Source organism: Camponotus floridanus, unplaced genomic scaffold (genome assembly GCF_003227725.1).
Source record: "Camponotus floridanus strain SB8 unplaced genomic scaffold, Cflo_v7.5 scaffold3, whole genome shotgun sequence".
In the NCBI taxonomy this organism is placed as follows: Eukaryota; Metazoa; Arthropoda; class Insecta; order Hymenoptera; family Formicidae; genus Camponotus; species Camponotus floridanus.
The window spans coordinates 1,333,357-1,359,081 of NW_020229436.1; the positions used below are offsets into that span (position 1 = coordinate 1,333,357).

Sequence of the window (25,725 nt, forward strand, 5' to 3'; positions counted from 1 at the left end):
TTTGTAAAATCTTTATACCGTCGTGCACTGAAGAAACTTTCAACCGATATTTGCATAAAACATTCGCGAAGATTCCAAGACGTTATTCCTTTTAACGTGATTAAACGTCGCGTCTATAATAATGTGCAAAGCGCACAAAATAGCGCAGATATCAGAAAATGCAAAGATTTATAAAAATATATTATTGTTCAATCAAAAATAACACGCACATTCGTTTACACTTAATTGAAAATAAACAAATGTATCGCAAATAAATTTTGCAATGATTAATTCAATTTATTTTTCTGATATTTTCGTTTCACTTTTTTCCGTCTTAAATGTTTGTTATCTTTATTAATAGATTCTTGCAACTCTCTCTTTGCTGGATTCTTAATAGATTTATCCCGGAAGCTCTAAATAAATTTCTCGGTGCTTTAATCGCGCGCAGACACGAGAACGATATATTCGAGGGAGAACTAAAGCCGCATTAGTGAGATATTTATCCGTCCTTGGGCGAATTTCGTACGGAGCTCCTACAATACCGCGGTTATCGAAGCGACGAGCTTCGCGGATTTTCTTCGCCGCGAATCGCAGCGTCGGAAATTTTCGCCCCTTTGTCGCGGGCTCCGATTCAGCATTTCGCGTTCGTCTCCTTTACACGCTTTTCTCAAACTTTTGCCGTGCACACGGCGTTCTTTCAGACGGGCCGTTTCCCGCTCCACCGCAGAATAAAAAGCTCCAAAGGGTGATTTCTTGCAAGATTTGTGCAGCGACCACGCGTCTGTGTCGCGGTGTTGATGAAAGCTACGAAACGCGCTTTTCGTTACCGCTGGAATAATATTAAATCATCGATTTTGATTTACACTCGACGGTTTGTGCTGCTTTGTCATGCCACTATCGATTGTTTGAATAATGATATTCCAAAACCCTTTTCCACGGACGCAATCAGCGTAAGACCCTTTAAAGTCGGAAAAGCTTTTCGAAGAAGCTTTTCGATCTCCTTTTTTTTGGCGATAGTTATGAGTGCTTTATATGGAAGAGATATTTTTTGATAGAAATTGAATATTATCCAGTCTCGCAGATTGACATAATTCGTAACAAAAATACCGAATAAATTCTTTTGATTGAAGAACATTAAAACGAGAGATACAATCGAAATTCTTTAAATAATCTTTACAATAGAAAAAATAGAAAATATTTCAATATATGAGAGAAATTTCACTAATAAATCTTTTACATGTCATATCAATCATTCACGGATAATAATTTAATTAATTATTTCTTTTCGTGTCTTGAGAAAAATAATTTTTTAAATATATAAAATTGCATATTAAAAATATATTATGATATTTAATATGCCGTCTATTATCTTTACGTTCGCTAAATTTGTCATACATGTCCTTTGTCATTTCTGTTAAATACTCTATTAAATTTCTACTAATTACCTTGAAATTTTAGATTGACGTTTAAAAACAGATAATCAGGACAGTTATGGCTCAATTTTCCTTTTCCAGCCCGTTCTTTTGCACCGTCTCTTTTATCTCTTTACGCGCTTTCTCCGTCTCTTTTTTCTGTTTCGCTGTTACGGGGTATAAGGTATGGAAAGGATATTTCATGCGGTCCATTCCTTCCGCGCGCGCCCGTTATTCTCTCGTGCTCGTGGGCCGGAAGGCAATTACCGGCTGAGAAATGTCTACAAAAGTAGAACGTGTGGGGGTGGAAATTTCGGGAGATCTCGTGCCCTTTGTGCTCAGCCGCATTTTAATTGCCCTGTCTCTGCACCTCTTCTCCTCTTTTTTCCCTGTGTCGTGAGAGAGTGACACGGCCAGAGCTTTGTGAGCTCGAGGACTCCAAGAAATATGATTATTCAATTGGCGTTGCAAAAGATTTTCCTCAACGGTACAAAGCAAAAGAAACGAGATCGCAGATACTGAAATATTTAATTTACACCTTTAATTTGTATCTTGAGAATCGCGTATTGATATTTTGACATTTTAATCGAAAACAAATCAATTTCAGATTCATTAAAAATGATATTAATGTTCCATCGCTTAAATTCTATTTTATTCTTATGATTTTAAAAATTTCATCTATTATATAATATCATAAATGTAAAATGGAATATATAAGAAAGCCAATTATGGCAAAGACTTCAAGTTCACTAGAATTAGAATTTATTTTAATAAACATAATGCGCTTTTCTTCTATTTAATTAAGAATTACGTTGAATCTTTAGATCTATCGTTGGAATTCTGTTGCATCACAAGGACTCATAATTAATATAGATAAATTTCTCGGAACAGTCTGAGAGAAAAGCAGATATGTCTTCCTTGCAGACTGGGAGTAAATAAAAAATGGAAGTGATATTTATAATAGCTGGAGTCGCGCGGTTTCTTTTGCACACAAGCCAGCGTCTGGCAGGAAGGTAATTATGTAATAAGGAATCCGTCAGAAAATCTCGCGGCGAGTGATCTCGAACAACAGCCGTCCACAAATAGCCGGTATTCGTGGTTTTCTGGTTTTGTTAATTACACCAGTCAACGGAAGTGTCACCAGCAGAGCTTGGCCGGCACTTCCGTCCGACAACATGCATGTGGAATATCATTGTTCTACGAGAAATTTAATTTAAATCGCAGCTTAACAACGCGTCCGACAGTCAGCTCTAACATGGCTGTGTTAAAATGAGACATAATTCCTTTCACGTTATTAAGTAACGAAGTTCGCGCGTGCGTAATTAATTTTGAATCATAAACACCGTGCGCTGTAAGCCAGTAATGTTAAGTAGAAACTCGTAAACAATCATAACCATCGTATTTAGTTTCAAGAATATTAATAATTTTATTTAATTTTATTTAGTAAAGCGCTTGCTTTTTGAAACTCATAGTCATAAATAATATTAGAAAAAATGTTAAACAAATTTGTTGACACTCTTAAATCCAGTTAAACACAATTGTTTTATATAATATTATATAATTATATATAACAATGATATTTAAGAATACAATCTTGTAAGTTTATATAAATTTGTCATTTTTATTTATCATAGATTTAATGTCGAAAAATTTACGAGAAAGAAACCTCTTATTTTTACAACTGAATTCTTTTTGTCGTCACATATTAATAAAAAAATTTATAACAGCAGCGAAGTTGATTTCCTAAAATCTATATTCGTAGCATTCTGATACAAAAACAATCCTCTTCGAGCGCGACACTCGGAAACACGGTTTTTCCCCAAGTATCACTGTGAGAGCAAATCTTGTAAGCCCGACCACGTCTTAGAATGTAATCCTAGTCAGTTTTATTGTCCAGTCTCACAATCTCGCATGCCAGTCAGAGTTTTTCGCTCGTCGTCGCTCTCGTTCAATCTCTTCCCCGATTTTCCTTTTTTTTCGTCAACGCAGTTTCGTAAAACGGAATTCGTGGGACTTCAATCGGTCTCGAATCTCGGATAACTGTCGCCGAGTTAGTATCCCATAATACGATGTAATCCGTATATCGATGGCTGGTTACATGCTCGGCAGGAGAGATTCCGAAGCATAAAAATCCGCGACGGACGATGTCAGACGATGCAACCCTTCAGATGCAACTGTTGCTGCGTCGCTTTTGTTTGGCAGACGGCGATATTTCGTTTCGCGAGATATCAACCGCGACTATAAATTCCTTCGACGCTGAAAATCGTATCGTAAAATATTGAATTATCGTAAAATATTGAAATATTGTATCCATTTTCACATATGCAACATACGCGTGAACGTATGTTCATGCGCTGTTTGTTGCTTGAGATTACATTTAAGATGATATACATGTGTGTGCGAACTTTAATTTAATTCTTTGTGAATTACGTATTGTAATTATTTCTTCTGCATCAGATTCATAATTTCGATTTGTTATTACAAATTTTATTTCTTTTTATTTTTCTTTTCAATTTAAATTGAATTGCGTTGAATCCATCAGTTACTTATCATGTAACGTAATGAAAATTTCCTGTCGCAATTTTGCCATTAATCCTTTTAACGAAAAGTTAGTAATTTCAGAGTGAAGTTAAGATAATTAAAAAAATTAAAATAACTATATTCTGCGTAAACACGTTTTAATTAGAGAATATATTTACAGCTTGAATCAAGATCAAAGTACTTTTGAAACTCCGTCTTTTTAATAAGTTTCTTCTCGCACGGGTAAAGATTATATACAAGACTGAAAATATCCAAGTTCTTTCTCGCAAAATGGACAATTCTAAATAGTTTCAAATATCATCATACGAGCGCATGAACAATATATATGCACTATGACCTCCTGCTAAGATCGGCGGGTCTTACGTGAATTTTCCCGGCTCGCAGAAGCGCACGTACTTGCATAAAGTCGTTGTACCACCAACGTAAATGCAATACGTGTTTCCGCGCGAAAATGCATGCATAGAGGGGGGGAGGAGGAGGAGGCATCCTCTCATAGAACCGGTGCAATGTCGACTTAAGCGAATTCCGGGTGAGAAGGCAACCCATCGTAGCCGCCGGTTTCACCACGCGAAGAACTTTCATTTCGCGGGCTGGCGGAAAAATAAAACGCAAAGTCGCCCGCAACTTTCGGAAATCGCGCTCGTTTCCATGACACGAGTGCATTTCCGCGCTCATAACCGCTATATACAAAAATTTCGATGATAATCGGAATAGTAATACGATTTATTCCTCGGTTCACATCGGGATATTTGCTCTAATACAGGCTTTTATTCTTGGGAAAATTGAAAGACATGATAAATTTTTTTCGTATATTGTAATAAATGATCGTTAATAATGAAGTATTCTATTTGAAAAGTTACTTACTATATTGCCAAAATCGAATTAATCTGAATTAATCTGATTTATTACATTATGGATATCTTTCATTTATTTCTTTAGACTTGTTAATTTTAATGACTTCTCATAATAAATATAACCAGAGACAATATCTATTCAATATCTTGTAAAAATATTAATCAACATAGATATCATATCTGATACATTCTGTGCGCGCAAAAGGCTACGCTTCATTAGTGAAACGAAATGACATTGTGATATTAACGTGGATAAAAAACATTCGTGCCGCGAGCAAAGATTAAAAGAAAATATGCCAAGAGATTATTCATGAAATTCTATGAGAAATGAAAGGAGGTTGTTCAGATAAAAATCCGCGATATGATCTTATCTGAGAGATGTGTGTGCTCGTCGGAAAGTGTCGAGAATTGCGTTTCTATGGAAACCTCTTTAACTTGACAGATTTTCTTTACGTCCGATGCAACTTTATCATTGTCCTTTTGAATTACGAGCATTATAATTATATATTTTTTTTAATATGTATGTCCCTCTATAAAAATATATCGCGATATATGGTGTATTTTACCGCTATATTTGGATATAATAGACACATGGCATTAATAAAAATATAATATTCCAATGCTTCCGCGGGAATATTAACGTTAAGATTAAATCGCATCATTAGGTATAAGAAAGAAATACAGCGCATTAAAATACATATCCCATACGAGTCCTGATTTTATTTAAATAAATAACTGAATATATGTAAAAGATACGCGCATGATATGTTATAATAAAATATCGCACAATAAATAATGAAAGATTATTCACACTATATTTAAATTATATAAGAATGTATCAGATGATATATGTAATCTCGAAAATAATGTCGTAGAAATTTCACAAAAGAAAAACAGCAGAGTTGATTTCCTTGATATTTGCATCAAATAGTCATGAATGAAGGGATTCAGATTTGAAATATCTCGCGAAAAAAACATGCATGTTGAAATCTCGAAGTTAGTAAAACATATACATATGTAGAGTTATGATATCACGGCCGGAAATCTTGTCAGCGTGATACACACTTCCTGGGAAGAGCCTTTTTAAACATCCTGTCGAGGGGGATCCGAGGGACCGTTGTAGGCCGCCTAAAAAATCCATAACTCTTTGTTATCCGACGATTCTTTCTCATTTCATTATTCTTCGTTTTTTCGCGGCGTAATGGACATTCCTCTGAGCGAGTCGTTGATGTGTGTTTCAGTACCCATGGAGTCGATACAGGGGGTGGAGGGTCAGAAGGCAATCCTGCCGTGTAACATACAACCCCGCGAGTCGAATGACGCTGTCTCCATGGTGCTCTGGTTCAAAGAGGACGGCGGCGAACCCCTGTACAGGTAAGCAGCATTGATATTTATGAACGATGGCTCTCGGAGCGCTCATTCGCTCAGCCTCGACGTGAGTCTCTATGGCGCCATAGATTTCTAAGCACCCAAGGAACTCTATCCTGTAACATGGATAATGTTGCAGATACATACAGTACGTAAATCTCTCTTATATACAGAGTATTAGAACCTTTTTAAAACAAATCGTATCTTTTATGGCGTGTTTATAGTTTCTTCTCATATAAATTATATCCTTATGCTTAATTTATATTTTAATCTATTTTTTAAATAAAAAGATGTAAAGTTATTGAATATTGAATTAATTTAATAAATTAAATTATCTATAAAAAGATAATGGTTATTTAAAAAGATAATAATTATTTTAAAAAATAGTTAAAATTATTTGAAGATTTCCTGTAAATATGAAAAAAAATGAAAAATGCTTTGCAACCTTTTGTTTATAAAATTCTGTTTATATACTTCTCATAAAAAAACGAGCTTTATACAATATATTGCAAAACGATCATGCGTGTGTGACATTACATTACACACGTCGTTTTGATTTTTCTCGCGGGAAGAAAGGGATGTGTCAGTTCTTTTCACACACGAAATAACATCGTTGTCGAATAAACGTCACGAATCATTTGCGTCACGCGTTGCGATCGCATACCAAATTGCGGAATAAAATGGTAATTTGCAATAATTTCGTTCGATTATTACTGCGACAGTATTATCCGATCTTTATTGATATTATGCTGTGTTGAATGCAACCATTTACACATTATCCGTTTAATATGGATATTCGACGTATTCTGTTTGAGTTGCCGTCGTCGCAGAACGCATTAAAACGAGCAGAATTTTATATGAAAATAATTCAGTCGTTAATTGAATTCATTGGACAATTTGATGCTCGACATTTCATATGATTCAGCTTTCCTACATTGATATACGTCAAACATTGATCGTCTCAAGATATTATATGTGTAAATCATCCAGATACTATCGTCTATTCATTTTGAAAATAAAATTCAATGTAGATATAAATCTCATTATTATTAAAATAGTATTATTTTTATTTAAGCATTTTTTATTTAAGTATCAATTTAGTTGTGAGTTTACAAGTTTTTATATTCTTGAATATTTGTCTCTTTGTTTCATTCTTGAACTCGAATCGCAAAGTTATTCTTTTATATCAGATGACCCATTTCAATATAAAGATTATTTATTTCACTTTACATTAGATTGATATTGATTTTTCCAATTTTTTTACCAATATAAACCTTTTTCCAAACAAAGAGAAAATTCGAGACTTTATGGACTCTACACCTTTCGATTTCCACATTTTCGATCTCATTACTTGTATATCCCATTGGTTTACCGTTCCACCACGTCGTCGCGTGTAAAACCGAAAACCTCGAATACGAGTAGACTACGACGGAGCAAGGATTTCGTTAAGCCGCAAATCGGCCTCACGTTTCATCCGTTATACGTTACTTCGGTCGACAGCCAATTCAATGCTCGTAAATATCGTATTTATCGAGCAACCCAATAAAATCCGGATCATCGTTCGAACTCGGAAAAACACCTTTGTTTTTATCGTAAAAAATACTTTGATCTGCATAAAACATATGCGTGTATTATTTGCGATCACATTTAATGGCGAATAAAATGGCAAAGATTCTCTCTCTCTCCTATTCTTTTTAATTTCGAAATCTATTTTAATTTCGAAATTGCTTGCGTTGCCAAAACAACTATACAAAATGTATATTATTAATCAACATGAAAAAGTATCTATTATATAAAATCTATTTAACTCCTATAAATATAATAACTAAAAAATACATATCTATGTGTCTTTTGCAAAGAATTTCAAAGAGCTAAAGTTTCTAATCAGCTTTATTTGGATCAAATATTTATATTAAATAATTATATTAAAATAATTATATTAAATAAATATATATATTATATTAAATTATTATATATTATATTAAAAAATTAGAATTATTGCCGGCTGCAATCTTTTTATTTTACCTTACAATTTCGAGCTTTTGACAACTTTCCTAATATTACGCTGAAAAACGAGAATTTTCTCGTTCTATTTTTTTGCAAAAGCAGATATGCTATTACGGCGAGTGGAAAGTAGGCTTTTGGGAATGAATGTATGCCGAACGTTCCATTATTGGATTTCATATCTACAGAGCTGCGAGTTAAGAGAGTCGACTCGTGAAGCACTGGCAGTGCTGTAAACAGATTTCCCTGACAGCATGATTGCAGCTGCATCGTCGTAAATAACGTTTCTTACACGACCGCGAATTTTCTTTTCGTTATGGCATTATCGAGTTACGTAGAGTGACGCGACATTTTGCATAACGAGACGGAATAGTCGAAAGCGGCTCTACTGCAAAAATTCCATTAGAATATTCCGTTGGCAATATAGCATTTTATTTAATCCGATTTATCAAGATTTCTAGATTCGATTTTTTAAAAATATCTTCCAATATGAAATATAATATAAATTGCTTATCTTGTACATATATACATACGTATTTATAGTATTGTATGTACATAAATGCTTTAAAAACATAATTTTCAAATGTTGCGAATTTGAAAAATATTTGCGAGATTTTTTTATTTATGTACGGTATTTTTTTATACGTTTAATTGCAGTTGAATATACCAAAATAAAATCTCAACTTTGTGAAAGTCCCTTTTACGGAAATTAGGACAAAATTACTGATGAACGCAGCTCATTCGGACAGGTCGGACATAGAAGACTGTAATTTTGCGAAAAACGAAAGAAAAACGATGTTTGAAGGAGCTGCGGCTTTATCTTAGCGCAACGATATTTTAGTTTTAACGGTATACAATTGCGAGATTCTGCGTTGTCGTAAAATGTAGCCGCGGCATCGTCGTGGCAGTAACCGCCACGAAAACGGGCTTTCCAAAACTATTCTTCGTCCACGCGGCAACGGATCATTTCCTCGCGGGGGATGCGGGGCTTTAAATTCTCTTAAAATCCGGACGTTTGCCGAACGAGCTACGTTTTATTACGAACGAACGCTCTTTCGCGAATAAAATGATACATTGACCTACTAAAAGCGCGGAATAACTGTGTATTGTGTGTATATTGTGTGTGTATTCTCGGACAATCTATGATCAGCGATAAAAAAATTAGGATTTATAGTTGTTGCGCTTGGAAAAAAATTACGATGGCTTCCAGAGATTTGCACAAATCAAAGAACCGTCGCCCTCACATTGCGCGTGTTATTTATCTTCTCAAGTATTAAATTGTTGCACATGAAATGATTATTTATATATTATATTTTTAAGTTGATATAGATAAATTAAAATTGAAATCGTATCTTACTATTTATGTCGATATTTTTATCTATTATTTTAAAATTTCTTTTTAAATTTATGTCAACTTGACAGACATAAATTTGATAAGAAAAGCTCCTCAAAGTCGCATTCTATTGTTATGTAAATTTAAATTCTAAATTTAGCATGAACCACGGGAAAATTTAATAAGAAAATTTTTAAATGACACTAATTGAAGGACAGATAATAATCAAGATAACTTAGGAAATTAATAGATAATTATTATATAATACGTAATAAAAATTAGAGAATTATAAGAGAAATATAATGAAATATAAATTATGCGCCAGAACTTGCAAAAGATTAATTAAAATATTTCTATTATCTGTCGACAATTTAAAGTCACGGAGAAAATATAATACGAGTCGCAAGTCATAAGCCATAGGAAGCCATAGGAACATAGAGTAAATTAATAATTTCCATAGAGAAGCAGGTGTTTTACTTGGAGATCGATAACATCATAAACGGATAAACTATTTACTATGCTCTAGAGCATTAACCTCTTCTAGAATCCTCATGAGGATTGAACGTTAATTAGCGGTAATATTACTGCCAGAATCGATATATGTTGTAATGACGAGAATTAGCTAACCTAGCAATAATTGGAATTGATATAACTAGTAATGCACATTTAGATAGCAAATGTAATATATATATATAATGATAAACTAGATGAAAAGTTGAAAAATAGGAAAAATTTAAAATAAAAAATACAAAGAAAAGCTATTAATAAACAGAAAAAGGTATAGTAACATCTTGCAGATTTTTCTCAGTTTTTTAATGTTTAATCGTAATGGTTAGCATTTTTACTAATATGGGAACAATTGCCGGATAAGCATTAATTAAGCGGAAAAATAAATAGCGTGGAGCCTTTAATTATATGCATTGGTAGATTACACTGCGTACTTACGCACTTAGTGTCAGACGAATCGACTGGCGAGAAAATACCACTTGGCGAGGGCTTAATCGTGTGGGGGATACTCGTCGCGAATGCAAACGGGCGATATCACGTTTAAGGGGGTTGAGGACACCTCAACCCCCTTAAACGTGAGCGACGTGATATCGCAGCCGGGATGCAGTTTTATCCCTTCCCCTCCCTATCGCGCTCTCCTCTTCATCGTCTCTTCCTGCTGCTTTGCTCCCTTTCGTCCTGCGAAGCGAACACGTCGTGATTGCACTTTCGACGATTGCGACATCGACACGAATTCAACGATCCGCGTTTTACGTAGTGACAAGCTTCCTTCCCTTTTATTCGGCGAGGAATCGTTTCTACCTCTCGTCGCGATCAGATATAAAATTTTAATTTTGCTAGATATGATTAAATCTCGAATTAGGATTCTGTGATAAAATAGAATTAATTAAAATTCTGTTGAACAATAAGGATTTATAATTGTTTCTTTTTATTTTGAAAATTTAATTTATAAAAATGTTCTTTATTTTGTATTATTTTTAATCGCAAAGTATTAATGTTTCTTGAAAGTTTTAACGTGTAAAAGTTACCTTTGAGTTCCTCTCATGGACAAATATGTAGTGTCAAAAAGAAACTGATCCTAGAAAAATATTTTCTGAAAAATCAGGCTCAAATGATATTATTTGAATCTCTTGTTTCGTTATCATATCGATTAAATTAAATTGTGCGATAAATTTTTCTATAGCAAATAATATAGAGAAATAATATAGATACATTACAATAATATAGATTATATAATATAGATAGAGATACAATAATATAGATATATTAAAAAAATCCAACTATGCTGCAATCTTTCAAATATACATTATAGCAGGTATTACATATAGTTTGGAAATTTACGTTATAAACTGCAAAATTTCTAAAATGCGCTGTTTGAGCGCGTTGAAAATTCGCCCGGGTTTGCGTATCATAAAAGGCTGATTGTGCGAAGACCGATAATTTATAGTTAATTGTTAGATCGAACAATATATGTGTTTACATGCGATATTATAAAGCCGCGTTACACATATAACAGTAATGCATATTCGTGGCATTATTGATGTATTCACGAATATTGATGTATGTTTCCGCTCGATTACAAAATAATATGCATTTAATGCTTAATATGCGCATGTTTAAAAAAACACGCAACAGAGAGCAATTCCGATCGATCGAGCGTGCCTGACAATTATTCGTTATATGAAACGTTTGTGAGAAAATAACGAGCATAGCCTTTCGTAATTTTGTTAAAAGAGGAATCGCCCGACTGGTTGTCTTTGCTAGGCTCTTTCCATGAAATATTCATCTCGCACTTTCATTATTATATATAATGCAACCGTTTTATAATTCTTTTTTATACACGCGCGCTACAAAGAGGTGAGGGGATAGTAATAATCGAAATTTTTAAAATTCAAAGGCATTTTTTTCCAACTTTAATAGTCTGGCAAAAAATGGCTAAGGTAAAAGCTTGAAGCGACATTTGAAACATCACGTTCGTTTTTCCATAAAGAAAAGATCCGGAAAACACAGATATGCAAAATTCGTTTATCACAAACTGGGACTAGTCGGATCAGTCTTTTATAGTCGCACTACGCGACCACGTATACCGTATGTTGTTGCAACACTCATCAGCGAGATAGCTGAGTTTCTGCGCGCGCGAATTCGCGTAATTCCTCCTGACGCTGACTGGATCAATTCTGCGCGAGAGAAACTTGGCGAGTTTCATGGCGTGCAGCTGCGAATGCTCGGGGTTCCGCTCCTGTTTCCGTCGAATCGGAAGTGCTGATCGCGCTGACACCCTGCCTGCGCTGATGACGGAGCTGACACCAAGTGTTAACATCGCCCGAGTTCTCGAGACAATCTCAATCGGCGCCACGATAACACGAAATTGCTATCGCCATAAGTGATGTTATTTATGGCGCTGTCGACATTAATTGCAGCGAATTGGCACCGAGTTTCGCAAGAGTATATTATGACGAGGAAGAGGTTTGAAGATTGATTAAGAAGAGGGTAGAAACACGAAGATATTTGTTCAGCGGCTCCCAAGGAGGTAGACTAGTTCTAATTTTCCTTGCTTTATCATGCATTAAACTTTATAAAATATTCACCAGACTGTAAGGGTAACTATTTGGCTGAAGTAAAATTATCAGGGTTACTAAATACATAGGGATATTCTAAATTAATAATTATAAATAATAGAATTAAAATTATAAATCCAAAATTATCTTTTATTGTAAAGAAGGGAAAATATATTTTGTATAAATTTCTATTTAAGCCTAAAGGATTGGAGGATCCAGTTTGATAAAGAAAATATAAATGAATAACAACTATAAATAAAATTGAAAAAGGTAAAATAAAATGTAAGGAATAAAAGCGATTTAAAGTAGCATTATTGATAGAAAATTCTCCTCAAATTCATTGAACAGTCATATTTCCGATATAGGGAATTGTTGAATAATTGTAGCTCCTCAGAAGCACATTTGGGATGTTCACGACAATTAATCGGATCTCTGATCGGACTGAGCAGTGGTACTCAGCGATAGACTTCCTAAATTTTCTTAGATTAATCCGGATCAATGATGCGTCTTTGAAGTAATCGAATTAGATTAACAGTAATCGAAAGAAATTGCGGTCGAGCTGATCGAAAAAATTGTGAAAAACATCATAAGAAATTATAGAAGATATTTTATTATTCTTTTAATTAATATATCTTTATTTATCAAATATATATTAATAAACAAATGTATTTTACTGGAATAAGATGTTTTCTATAAAATAAGAATAAGTTGTTAATCTAATTCGATTACTTCGGAGACACATCATTGATCCGGATTAGTCTAGGGAAATTTAGAAAGTCTATCGCTGAGCACCACAGTCCGATCAAAGATCCGATTAATTGTCGTAAACACCCTTAGACTCGAGGTAAAACATATCCAAGAACGGCTACAGCTATAGAGAGACATGTTTTCATGAGTTCACTGGTAGGATGCGGAAGTAGGATGCGTAGTGCATCGATTTAACAAGGCGAGAAGCGAGATTGCCGCTCGTCCGGAAGCACCCGTCAAGGCCATCTCGCAAGATTACGAATGTGACATGTACGGGCGTCGATATATCGACGATGCTTGCGACGTCAAGTGTCGCCGACACCGCAATCAGTTAAACGCAACCCGGTGCGGAAACGGTTCTCGATCGACGGCGAGTAGTCAATTGTCCTCCGCTTTCTCCCGTCCCTATTGTGGTCGACTTACGTAACGTGGACGGGCGAATAGGGCTGTCCGTGTTGCATGTGTGTGCGTACGCGACGCACGTGACCGGATGCGCGTATTTCCGGCTGGAATTATCGCGCCATTGTCCGCTCAGTTGCGCGACATAATAGCAGGATTTCTCGTCGCCGATACGCTCGAATAGGCAAAACGGGCGCCATTTGTTGTTGCGCGCGATTTTTTACGCGTCGTTATTTTCCCTATTGACGTTCGCCGGATTAAAATAACCAATAGGGCAGAGTCACGGCCGTGCGAAACAAAGGATTCATTATCATCTTTTCATTGAGGCAATTCCTCCCGAGATTGATTGCGATCGTGACGGTGGAATAAAAATAAATAGACGTAATATTTCCGAGTAATTAATGGTTAACAATTTATAACCGAGACTAACAGGTAAATACTTTGGACTGCTTTTAAGCGATTATTAGTTTTATCGGAAAGTAATTCGAAGTTACATTTATCACGACGTAATCCTAGTTTTCGCTATAAATTGCTAAAAATTCGCTGTAATAGAAGGTAAAAGGACAGTCGATATATAAAAAAATGTAGTAAAATATAATCATGATGAATTGTCAAATTTATATAATACTGATTTACGATAAGGGTATTATATATGAAGATATACAGTAAAAAATAAAACGTTAATTATAACATTTTTCACATGTCCCAGAAAGTCTACTCTAAATTTTTATTTAAAATAACTAATTCGTCGCGTATGTTACTTACTGACAAACTAAAAATGTTAAATAATTGACGCAATACTTTACATTTGTTTTTGTTATTGTGACTTTAAATGTAATGTAAAAATAACATACAAATTAATTAAAAATTACATGAAAAAATAGTTACAACTCGTAAGAATTGTTGTAGGACATTAACATATAATAGTAATTATTTTAACTTCAATTATTTGTAATAGAAACATTTGATTTTAATACATTTGATTATTTTGTATGTCAAGGTTCAAGATTATTTAGAGATTTACTTTAACTTTTCTTAGAATGTTAAACTGACTTTGAGACATTGTTGATTGTTTAAAATGATTATGTTGAAGATACTCAAAATAATATTCCATTTCTAAGAGACGTACAAAATCTTAAGTTATGAAGTTGGCATAAATGTAACACATGAAAACGTTATAAAAATAATAACATATAAGTTACATATCAATTTTACATTAAAGTGCTAATCAAAACGTGATATACAATTTTAAAGAAAATTTTAACATGTGGACGCACAATTTTTTATTGTATATGTATATGAAGATAAAAAAAGATATATAAAGATATAAAAGAAAATATATATTAAAAGAAGATCTATGCATTTATAGAAGATTTGTGTTGATTTTCTTTTAATATATATATATATATATATCTTCTTTTATATCTTCATATATATCATTACGCATATATACGGATTACAGATCTTTTATAAATGTGTAGATCACAGGCTGTAGAGCGAAGTGTAAGTTAATATCGTATAGGGAGCTAAGACGTCGCTATTCCGACCACAGTCTGACCATAGTCGTACCTCGACCACTGGCGAATTCCAATGTCCGCTTACTATTGCGAACCGACCGCACCGAGCACCGGTGCGCGACATAGATTTTGCCATAACCGAGATGGGAATAGATACGGCCAAAGTGTAATCGTATAAGCTTCTCTTAACCGCGGAAGTTAAGGAACTGTAAATTGATTACATACTACAATGTCGCCAGAAATGTAATGAAAATTATAACTTATCGCCCCTCTCTCTCCAGCACCGTTTTAGATGAAATAATATACCATTCAATAGGAAAAAGTATTACATTGTTATATATTTACTAAACAAATCTCGATGAATAATCGAGTAATTAATTATAATAAAGTCACTAGGACAAAAAAATAGAATAAGACATAAATTAATTCATTTCACTACAAGGATAAATTTCGCATCGATGCTGAGATCTGGCGCAAATTAAATGCGACATCATGGCCAGATAGAATTATAATAAAGTCACTAGGACAAAAAAATAGAGTAAGATGTAAATTAATTCATTTCACTACAAGGATAAATTTCGCATCGATGCTGAGATCTGGCGCAAATTAAATGCGACATCATGGCCAGATAGAATTATAATAAAGTCACTAGGACAAAAAAATAGAGTAAGACGTAAATTAATTCATTTCACTGCAAGGATAAATTTCGCATCGATGGTGAGATCTGGCGCAAATTAAACGCGACATCATGGCCAGATAGAAATACCAGACGTATTTATGTAGGGATCGATGGAACGTAACAAAGCGCGGGCCGATGAACGAGCTATCGCCGCTCGCAGTTTCATTCGACGATTCTGATAACCGAAATTGCCACAAAGACGCCGTAATGGGTGCAGTCGCTGTCATTGAAGTCCCGCGGGTCGGGGGGGGGGGGGCGCGGATCGCCAATCCGGTCCGATCCAGGTATTCAGTCATCATTGCGGTACAGACCGCATTCGGCTCTCGGCCCGACCACCGTCGAACGGCAGAGATTCAACGATAAACTGAGAGAAACGTACTCGGACGTAGGGAACATCGAAACCGCGCTCGCGCCCTGATGATTCACCGGAGGTAAACTACCAGAGGATGAATATGGCGACCGATCGACCCGTCCGCCGGTCGTCGACCTCGCCGTTTACGGCCGCGCGATCGCGATATCGCTGCGGTTTCCATCGGCCGCACGCACGTTTCCAGCGTCTAATAAATGATGTCAATCCTGGAATACGGCCGATACTATGCGCGGCGGGGCGCGCTCGATAAATCATACGACTGCCCGCCCCGCGATCGTATCAAGTATTTGCAATTTGCGATATCATAACTACCCCCACCGCCCCCGGCCGCTTAGTACGAAATTAATTCCCGGCCCGCGATCGCAAATGACGCAGCGACCCATTTGCGCGCGCTCGCGGAACGGATCAGCTGGCCTTTCGTTGCGTCTCGTTGAAATCGGGATTGGCATTTCGCGCCCATTAACTTTGGGATCTTGTTAATCGTCGTTCCGAGAAGTCGGACTTGGAATCGAGACGGGAGTTCGACCTAAAGAAGAAGGGAGTTAAGGAGTCGAGAGCCGGAGAGCCGGGAAAATCGCGAATTGAGAGTTTTCAGTTAAGAGTTAAGAGTTACAAGTTAAAAGTTTAACGTCGACAGTTTGGTTTACGCGAGAACTCTTCCCCTCGGAAATTCCTCTCCTTTTCCGAGATATACATGCGCGCGCGGATATTATTAACGGAGTTAGCGTGGCAATTTTCTCGCGCTTTATTTTCACGCCGGCGCGGTTCGCGTCAGCGATTCCTCAGAAAAATGCGATCGACGTTTCGAACGCATTGACAGGAGTAGTCGGAGGGGGATGAGAAAAAAGAGACACGTCGCTCGCGCGCACGCCGTCGACTTTTTCGCCGCATTTCTCCTCGATAAATGTTAAATGCAACCGGCTTGACGCGCATTACGGAAGCGAATGTCAAGCCGCACGCGAACGTCAATCGATTCTTTCACTCTCATAATTCTGCACCTCGCGCGATCTGACAGAGCGCCGCTTTGTCACGACAGATACATATATATATACAGGGTGTCCCAGTTATCTTCCGTCATCTTTCAAAGACAGATTCCTGGGTGGGATCATTTGAAGACGATTTTTTCTCAGCGAAAAAATGTCAACGAAGGCCATCATTTTTTGCATGTTCCCGATATTTGTCGTCATATATCTTTGCAATTAAGTCTTAAATTAAAACCTCAACTAAAGTAAACTCTATTTAAAATTAATCGAAAAATGTAGTTTTGTTAATATTTTATTTCCACAAAGCTTAGTTTACGAAAAACCCCTTATTTCCAATCATTTATAATTCGAAAATTATTAGTGCCTCGACATTTTCGTTGAGGAACAATCGTCTTCAGATGATCCCAGGAATCTGTCTTTGATGACGGAGGATAACTGGGACACCCTATATATATATATTTTTTTTTCTTTTTTTAACGCACACGCTGAAGTGAACAATTGGCGAGGCTCTAACGTGTTTATCCTCTGGTTTCGCCACAAGCATTTTAACCGCGATGAAATGACGGGGAAAATAGTACAGAACGTAAGATTTCAAGAGTAAAATCAACGACACGCATGAATATGTATATGTTGGTTCGCACGCGATATTTTACGTAAAATGCAAAAACGCGAATTGCAGCTTGCCCTATTTTAAAAGCAAAAGTTGCTATTTTTATCGAGCGCTGATGGCTCTTGAATACGCGATACGAAAGAGATGCTTTGTTTTTTGTTCCTTTTTGCCTTGCTGCTTTTTAGAACGTCTTCGATTGAGTCTCAAACGGTCCTATTACCAGCTAATGCGATCTCATCTTTGCTTTCCGCAACTTCGAATCCAAATCTTGATGTAATCCTGAATTAATGACATTATATGAACGTGGCTCCTGAGCTCGACGGTTACAGGAGTAATCGAATTTTAAGAACAAGTTGAGCAAGTCTGTGCAATCTAAGCACACAGAGACAAGATAATAAAATAAGATAGTTAGTTTAACAGAATCATTAGAATTTAGAAAATCAAATATACATAATGTACATTTCTGGAATATATGAGCATTACATAATTATTTAAAAAAGTCATAATAATAAAAAAAATTTGAATTTATTGCATGTGCAAAGTAGCTATTTAATGCAATACATTAAACATTGAAATAAAATATTTTCATATATTTCTAGAAATTAATAAACATATAAATAATTTAGAATTTCTATTTATAAATTTCATAATTACTATTAGTATATAATAGTTATTAGTAAATAGTATGTATTAGTACATTATACATAATTAATAATTTCATAATTACTATAATATTATATTTCAATAATAATAGCATATTAAACATAATTGTTTTATTATAATTAAATCGCCATATTTAACACAATTAACAAGTTTATTTAAAAAAAAATTATCATAGTAGCAATAAATTTTCTGCCATAGAAAGAGAGCATTTTTTTACAAAAACAAATCCGCTGATTGTTGAACGTTTTTGTCAAAACATTAAGATCAACGACAGTAAAATTTGATACGTTTTCTCAGAAAAAATAAGGTCAGTTTATTTTGCCGATCGCGTCGCCATCACCGAATGACGATCATCTCTCTCATAACTTGAAATTATTCGCGTTATCTTCGTCATTTTTGAACGATAGCGCGTTCAACATCCCCTATTTTGATTTCCCCGGAGTCATCATCGTTTCTGTCCGCGATAGCGATCACGATTTCCGCCGTAACTCCGGATCGCGTTTCGAAAGGGTAAGAGAGAAAAAGAGAGAAAGAGAGACCCACTATTTTTCTTGACAATAAACGGACGCCAATATTTCTCAACATTCCTTTGAAGCGATCCTTCATCTGGAGATTTGCTTTTTTTCCTCTTTCCTTTTTTTTTTCTTGCTCCTTCTTCTATTTGCAGAAGCTCTAACTTCGCGGTTTTGAACTGATGAATAACCAATTTCTGATTTTCTAAAAACGTAGTCCTTGCATGATTCGAGAAGAAAGTTCTTCGCTGGAATAACAGGTGATCAAAGGAAAAGAATATTTTTATTATCCTTCATATCGAATTAAAAATGTTATTCGAGTTATATTTATTCTTTGTGACCAGAGTCTTCCAGTGAATTTGCAGAGTTTTCATAATTTTATTTATATTATAAGAATAAAAAGCACATTATATTTCTAGTGCATTTAAAATTTCCATTCTGCATATTTTCTTATTAAATAATCAGTAAATAACAATGTATATAATCATTCTCTCTCTTTCTCTCTTGCTTTATTTATATTGATTTTTCTTATTAAATTTGAATTTATATGATGTTATTTGTAGCTTTGTTATAAATCAATGAGAAAGAGATGGAAAGAGATATTAATCATTTATAAAAATATTGATATTTGCTGCAAAATATTAATAGTTTGTTGGAAAAATATAATCATCTTTTAATAAAAATAAATATTTATTTAAAATACGCACTCGACCGACAAAAACATTGCAAGAATTTCTATTTTCTTGTCGCAGAAAACTTTTCACGCTTTATGCTACTCACATTATAATAATTAGTACAACAAAGTGCATAACATGAAGCAGCAACTGAGATGACAAAACTTACTGGTAACGATCTTGCTGTAGCAACTGAATGTCGTGCAGATTCAACGCCGTTTCTTACAATACGTTTCTCTCTCAAGATATGAGCGTAGTTTGTACAGAAATATATTTTTTTCCACAACGGGTCACATATAGTTTGTAAGTAATTAATTAGCGAATATCGTCGCGCGTACTATTCTTTTACACACTCGTGTATATTAGCTCGTACATTCGTTTTCTTGCACTCTCTCTCTCTCTCTCTCTCTCTATCTCTATCTCTATCTATCTATCTATCTATCTATCTATCTATCTATCAGTGCTCTTTCCTTTTGTCTCCCTTATATTGTGCTCCTTTTGTTCCGCCAAGTGAAAACTCGCCGCTCGGTAACTCATTAATTTGATGTTGTAAGAAAGAAAGAGAGAGAGAGAGAATCCGTTTCAACAGCCGTGCGTTTCTAACTGAAATTTGTGCAGTGATATGAAATTTCTCCCGACCAATTTCGACGAGGGATTCTTTCCTCGAGACAGTGACAGACAAATTGCATTTAACTTTTCGTTAGAGGTGACATCTGAGAAATATGTTTTACCACGTTTCTCTAACCGGAAATTATAAACTCTTAGTATAATAGTTATGATGATAAAGTGTTACAGTTAGAACACATTTGTTTCTTTTATTTTAACATTTTAATATAATTTATTAATTTTATATTATTTTAATATTTTAATATAATTTATTAATTTTATATTATTTTAATATTTTAATATAATGTATTAATTTTATATTATTTTAATATTTTAATATAATGTATTAATTTTATATTATTTTAATATTTTAATATAATTTATTTTAATATAATTTCAGGATTAGATATTGTAATATAATAATTTTTAAATATTATGAGTGCGTACTTATTTAATATATTTTACAAATTAAAAAAATTATGTATAAATATATGTGAATTGTGGGAACGATATTGAGTCATTTTAAATTACACGTATATGTTACACATAAACACATGCATACGTTACAAAGATAAAATATGTAAATAAGAATCGTAGAAGAAAAAGAACTAAATATTGTTGTTAACGCAATATTTTCGTAATGTTTTAATTTTTATTAAGTAATATATTTGTTTACGCATAAAAAATATCGAAAAAGGATCGCAGAGAGTCGTTCTTTCTGCAGATATTCTCTCGTAATAATACATAATTTGTGTTTGTGTGTGTTACAGTTTAATTACATTTACATATAAATCACGTCATTGTAGTAGTCTTACGAGAAGAGCACTTCTAGACGATAATAAACTCATCTCTATTTACGTGACTTAGTGTTACATTCCCGTCACACAAAGACTGCAACTAACGGAAAGCCCTATGGCCATTAAAGATACTTATTATATTATTCATAAAATTCGCGAGACGCTTCGGCGAATAAAGCTGGCGATCTACATTCTGATTAATTTACCGAGTTTTTCAAAGAAAATACTTAATATTTCGAGGAATTCGACGTTAAAATAAGCAGAAGAGAATTTTTCTCGAATCTATATAAAACCTGTAGACCTTTTGTATCTTTTTTATATGAGATTTTCAATATCTGTGAAAATTTGAAAAGAAACTCCCTTATTTCATTGACTGCCTTCTTTCTTAACTGAGATTTATTGAGTGCGTAATTAAAAGAAATACGAGAACGTAACATGTATTCTTAACAAGATATATATACTTCCTAGATTAATTGTCGAATGTTACATAAAATCTACGAATTAAATTAAACTCATTTTTTCGTGCTTCATGAAAACCTAGTGCGCTTTGTAAGAAACTGCGACTTTACATGCCGATTTATGAGGCCTGTTCCTCTCACAATCAGTTACATTAGTATTCTCATTGTTTTTTCGTTCTTATCTTTAAGAAACTACATTTGTGAGGAAACTACAGTCACGCTTGTCTCACCTTAAATACACGGAATAAGTACAATTAAGAAGAAAAGCACGATTTACAGCGATGTAGGTGGAATATTATTCGAGCTTTATCTTTCCTTTCCCTTTTTTTTACATTTCCGTCGCGTTATCATTTGCACTTATCTGACATATTTAAAAAAATGGACGAAAGAAATTAGCGAGAGAAGAGGTGAAGTAGACTCGCAAATTTTATGTGCGATCTTCCTGCGCACGCTGGTTGCATCTCTGCTTATAAGGGCAATGCGCCTTCATACATCGCCGTCTTCCACCTTAATACAATAATTCTAGCTCCAATTCGATGCGTTCCCGGACCGACGTCGTAAATAGACCCGCCAATTGTCTGGTGCGACTGCCGCGCCGCAATCTTGGTCGGAATTCGATTCGAACATCCATTCAACATTCCCCGACGCGATAGAATTATGCTCCGCGTTCGTCGAACATCGTTGTCGCACATACAATCTTGCCTGCACCTGCTGCTAACTTAGCCCAATCATAACGCCCGGAAATTTCTTCTCGTTGCGACACGTATTCATTCTCTATCTACCATTTACCTTTCAATCTCGATCAATTTACCTGAATGTCGTTCATCCAACTCTTTTCACGCGTAGAATTCTCTGCTGATTTGATCCATTCCATTGGGTGAAACATTTCTTCGAATTCGCATTTAATGTATTTTTAGTCTCTGTTTATACAAGCGGTCGAAAGAGCATAAAAGATAAACGTGTTAAGGAAGAACAGGAAGTAAAAGAAAATTTCAATTTATTTCTTTAATTATATCAAACATAAATATACGCGAAAGATTCTCTAACGTGTAAGATAACTTTGCACATCTCTTGCGAATAAGCAATCTATTCTGAAAAAGTAAACAACTAGCAGGCTAAACGATATTAACTATTACACCAAATTAACCCGATTAAGACAGTAAATATTGATCGTCGTTAGAACTGTCATGTTTTCCGCGTAGCAGTAGAAACAGTCGACGCCTCGTCAGACTCGAGCGCAAGATTCCTCGCCTTCGGAGAGATTTCAATTTTTAATACGCACCTTTATCACTCACATGAGATCGATACATTACACGCCAGCTCGCAACGTTGTTTCCCCTCACTCGATTTCGCGAATTTCAACGCATTCGCAATGAATCGCCGACTTAGACGACCGTGACTTGCCCATGAAGTATGCAACGAATCCTTTAAGCAAGAAACGATACGATCGATGGATAGTCGATGCAGAAGGCGATCATCCGTCTTCGGGAAACGTTCGGAACGAGTGCATTGTGAAATTCTCTTCCCGATCATCTTTACGTTCCTCCTTTGTCACCGATACTCTTCGCTCCTCTCGTCTCGTCCTATCCTTCTCCCTCTTTTGTTCGCGCCCGCGGATTCTTCCATATCGCGGCGCGAAGGGAGATTAAATCGACGTTGATGGTGTTTGCTATTTCGCGGCATTGTGAGCGAACGCTGCGTAAATACGGCCTTGAACGGGGGTTTTTCAGGCTTTCAAGCGCGTCGCGATTACGTGGCGTTTCCATGGCGATTACGATGTCTGGCGTAATATAAACAGATTCCTCTTTTTCGAATATGAAATATCTTTTAATAACATTAATAATTTAATAACGTTGACGTTATTAAATTATGAGCAAACCGTTTAATTAATTCAAAGATGATTTCGGCGAAGACCCATTGAGTATCTGTCAAAACTCGACCATATCGAGCTCTCGAAACCTTTGAGTCATTAGCTCTGTATATCGATTTGCATTGAATATTTATTTACAAAGGCATGGTATTAATTTAACCGCAGGCAGTTCAGCTGTGAACATAGAACATAGACTGGAAGGGACTCCGCCCTCTCGGTGCGATCGATCGTTCGCTCGGCTTTCGAACGAGCTTTTTTCACGATCCGTAGGGCTATCAGCGACCGTCGAGAGATATCGGAAGCTCACTCGCAAACTGAGCCGATTCTCGATTTTCTACTCGAGTGTCGATCGGCATACAACATGTATCTGGTACCGTGTGATTTGACGTACATCGTGGGCTTCTACGGAAGGGGGAAGGGGTAGCGCCGCGTTTGCGGCTGTGTAATCGGATATTATATTCGTCGATCGGATTGATATCTCTGTCCCATTATGCCGCGGCATGAATCCCATTTGGAAGAATAATGACGGAGCGTGGTTTCACGGTGATATTTGAATAGAGGGATAACGACGGCGATAGGTCGACTATCTCTACGGGATATTCAACGGGCGGGGGAGCAATGATAGAAATACGGCGAGATTGGAAACGACAAGAGGTTGAAATAGGCGCCGGCATTATATGGTCGACGGTTATTCCGAGCAAATCAAAATCGGCGGATATGGGCAAGCACTCGCCGCGTTCGAAAATGTCCCGAATCCGATCGGAATCGTTACGTCTGATACGGAGCGATCGTCTGAAATCGGTAAAGCTAGCTTTGAAACTAAATGCGAATCATATTGGATGCATCGTAAGCTTTTCCGCGAACAAATCGAAATGCTATATAGCCGCTTTTTTCGCGAAAAATATTTTTTTATCTCGAGAAAATGGAAGAGAGAATAGTGAATGATAATGAATTTCAATGTAACAATTGGAGAAATTTATCAATTGTTAATTTGTAAATGTTGTAATTATCAAAGAATCAAAAATGCATTAATAAATTAAAAAATAATCTAATGAGAGATTAAATAATAATTCAATTGATAAAACTATTAATTGATAAAACTATTAATTGATAAAACTATTAATTGATAAAACTATTAATCTTATGGTTTAAAAATCGTGTTGTTGGAAAAAAATAAATTCCTAATATATATGTGTATATATTCTTTTTAAATTTATATGTATATGTATATAAATTTTAATTATATAAAGTTTAAATTTACATATATATAACATATATATAACATATATATAACATAATTTATATATATCGATATGAATTAAAAAATAACGTAATAATTTTGTAAATATTCTTTTATACATTCTTTTATATATTCTTTTATATGTTCGTTCTTTTCATGTTTTACTAATTGACTTTTATTTCACGGCAATGACTTAACACAGTATATTTTCACGTATATTTCCAGTAATAAAACTGGAATGCGTTATCGAGTGATTTAAACGATTTCCGCACACCGCCAGAAATATTTGAGCGTGGATTTATAGAAAGATTTATTTAATTTTTTCCCGCTTGCGACGTAATCTACGTGAAAGAAGCTCGGCGACGATGGCGCTGTTCGTCTCCATCTTGGACATTCGCCGCAATTAAGAATCATTTTATCATCGTTGTCTGAGAAGGCTAAAATGTCCTTGGGAAAATACATTTTTTCCGAATGAAAACACAACAGGCATGATTTTCAGGAACAATAGGACGGAAAACTGACGAGACAATTGCATTTTAGCTGCAGCATCGTTTGATACGTCATTTCGCGGTAAATTAATTTTCTGCTTTTATTTATCCGCTGGCAAATAAAATAGTGAAGAAAAGTAGCGAATTATTACGCAGTTATTTGGATAATATAAAGTGCGCGCTCGTAAAACTTAAATGAAAATTAATTCGAAGCAAGCGTAGACACAGAATTTTATTACAGTTCCAAGTCAGTTTTACTTTAACAGAATTTTAATACGAAGATGGCGTTTAATTTTTTAAAGTTGCAAAGCTGCGAAAGAAGGAGAATTGACGATCCAATTAGATTTTTGCTGCTGAAAAATTATTTCAAAACTTAAATAAAAAATACTTTTCATGCAAAATCCACAAAAAAAATTTGACAATTAAAACTTTTATCTGATACCTACTGTATTTAATATTGAATTGGAAAATTATGAAAAGAAAAATGGTTTATAAAATTTTCGATAAAGAAAAATTACATAAAAATCAATTTCCAAAATATATCCGCTATATTTTG

At 34.9% G+C, this 25,725-nt stretch overlaps 1 protein-coding gene across 3 annotated transcripts in view; it reads left to right on the forward strand.

The window, feature by feature from the left end:
- Positions 1-25,725, forward strand: part of LOC105257340 (nephrin) — a 243,633-nt gene that overhangs the window by 62,717 nt on the left and 155,191 nt on the right. For all 3 annotated transcript variants that reach the window (XM_011267899.2, XM_025409989.1, XM_011267898.2), the window contains exon 3: positions 6,028-6,160. In XM_011267899.2, coding sequence (XP_011266201.1) covers positions 6,028-6,160 — 133 coding nt within the window. The remainder of the gene's footprint in view (positions 1-6,027; positions 6,161-25,725) is intronic.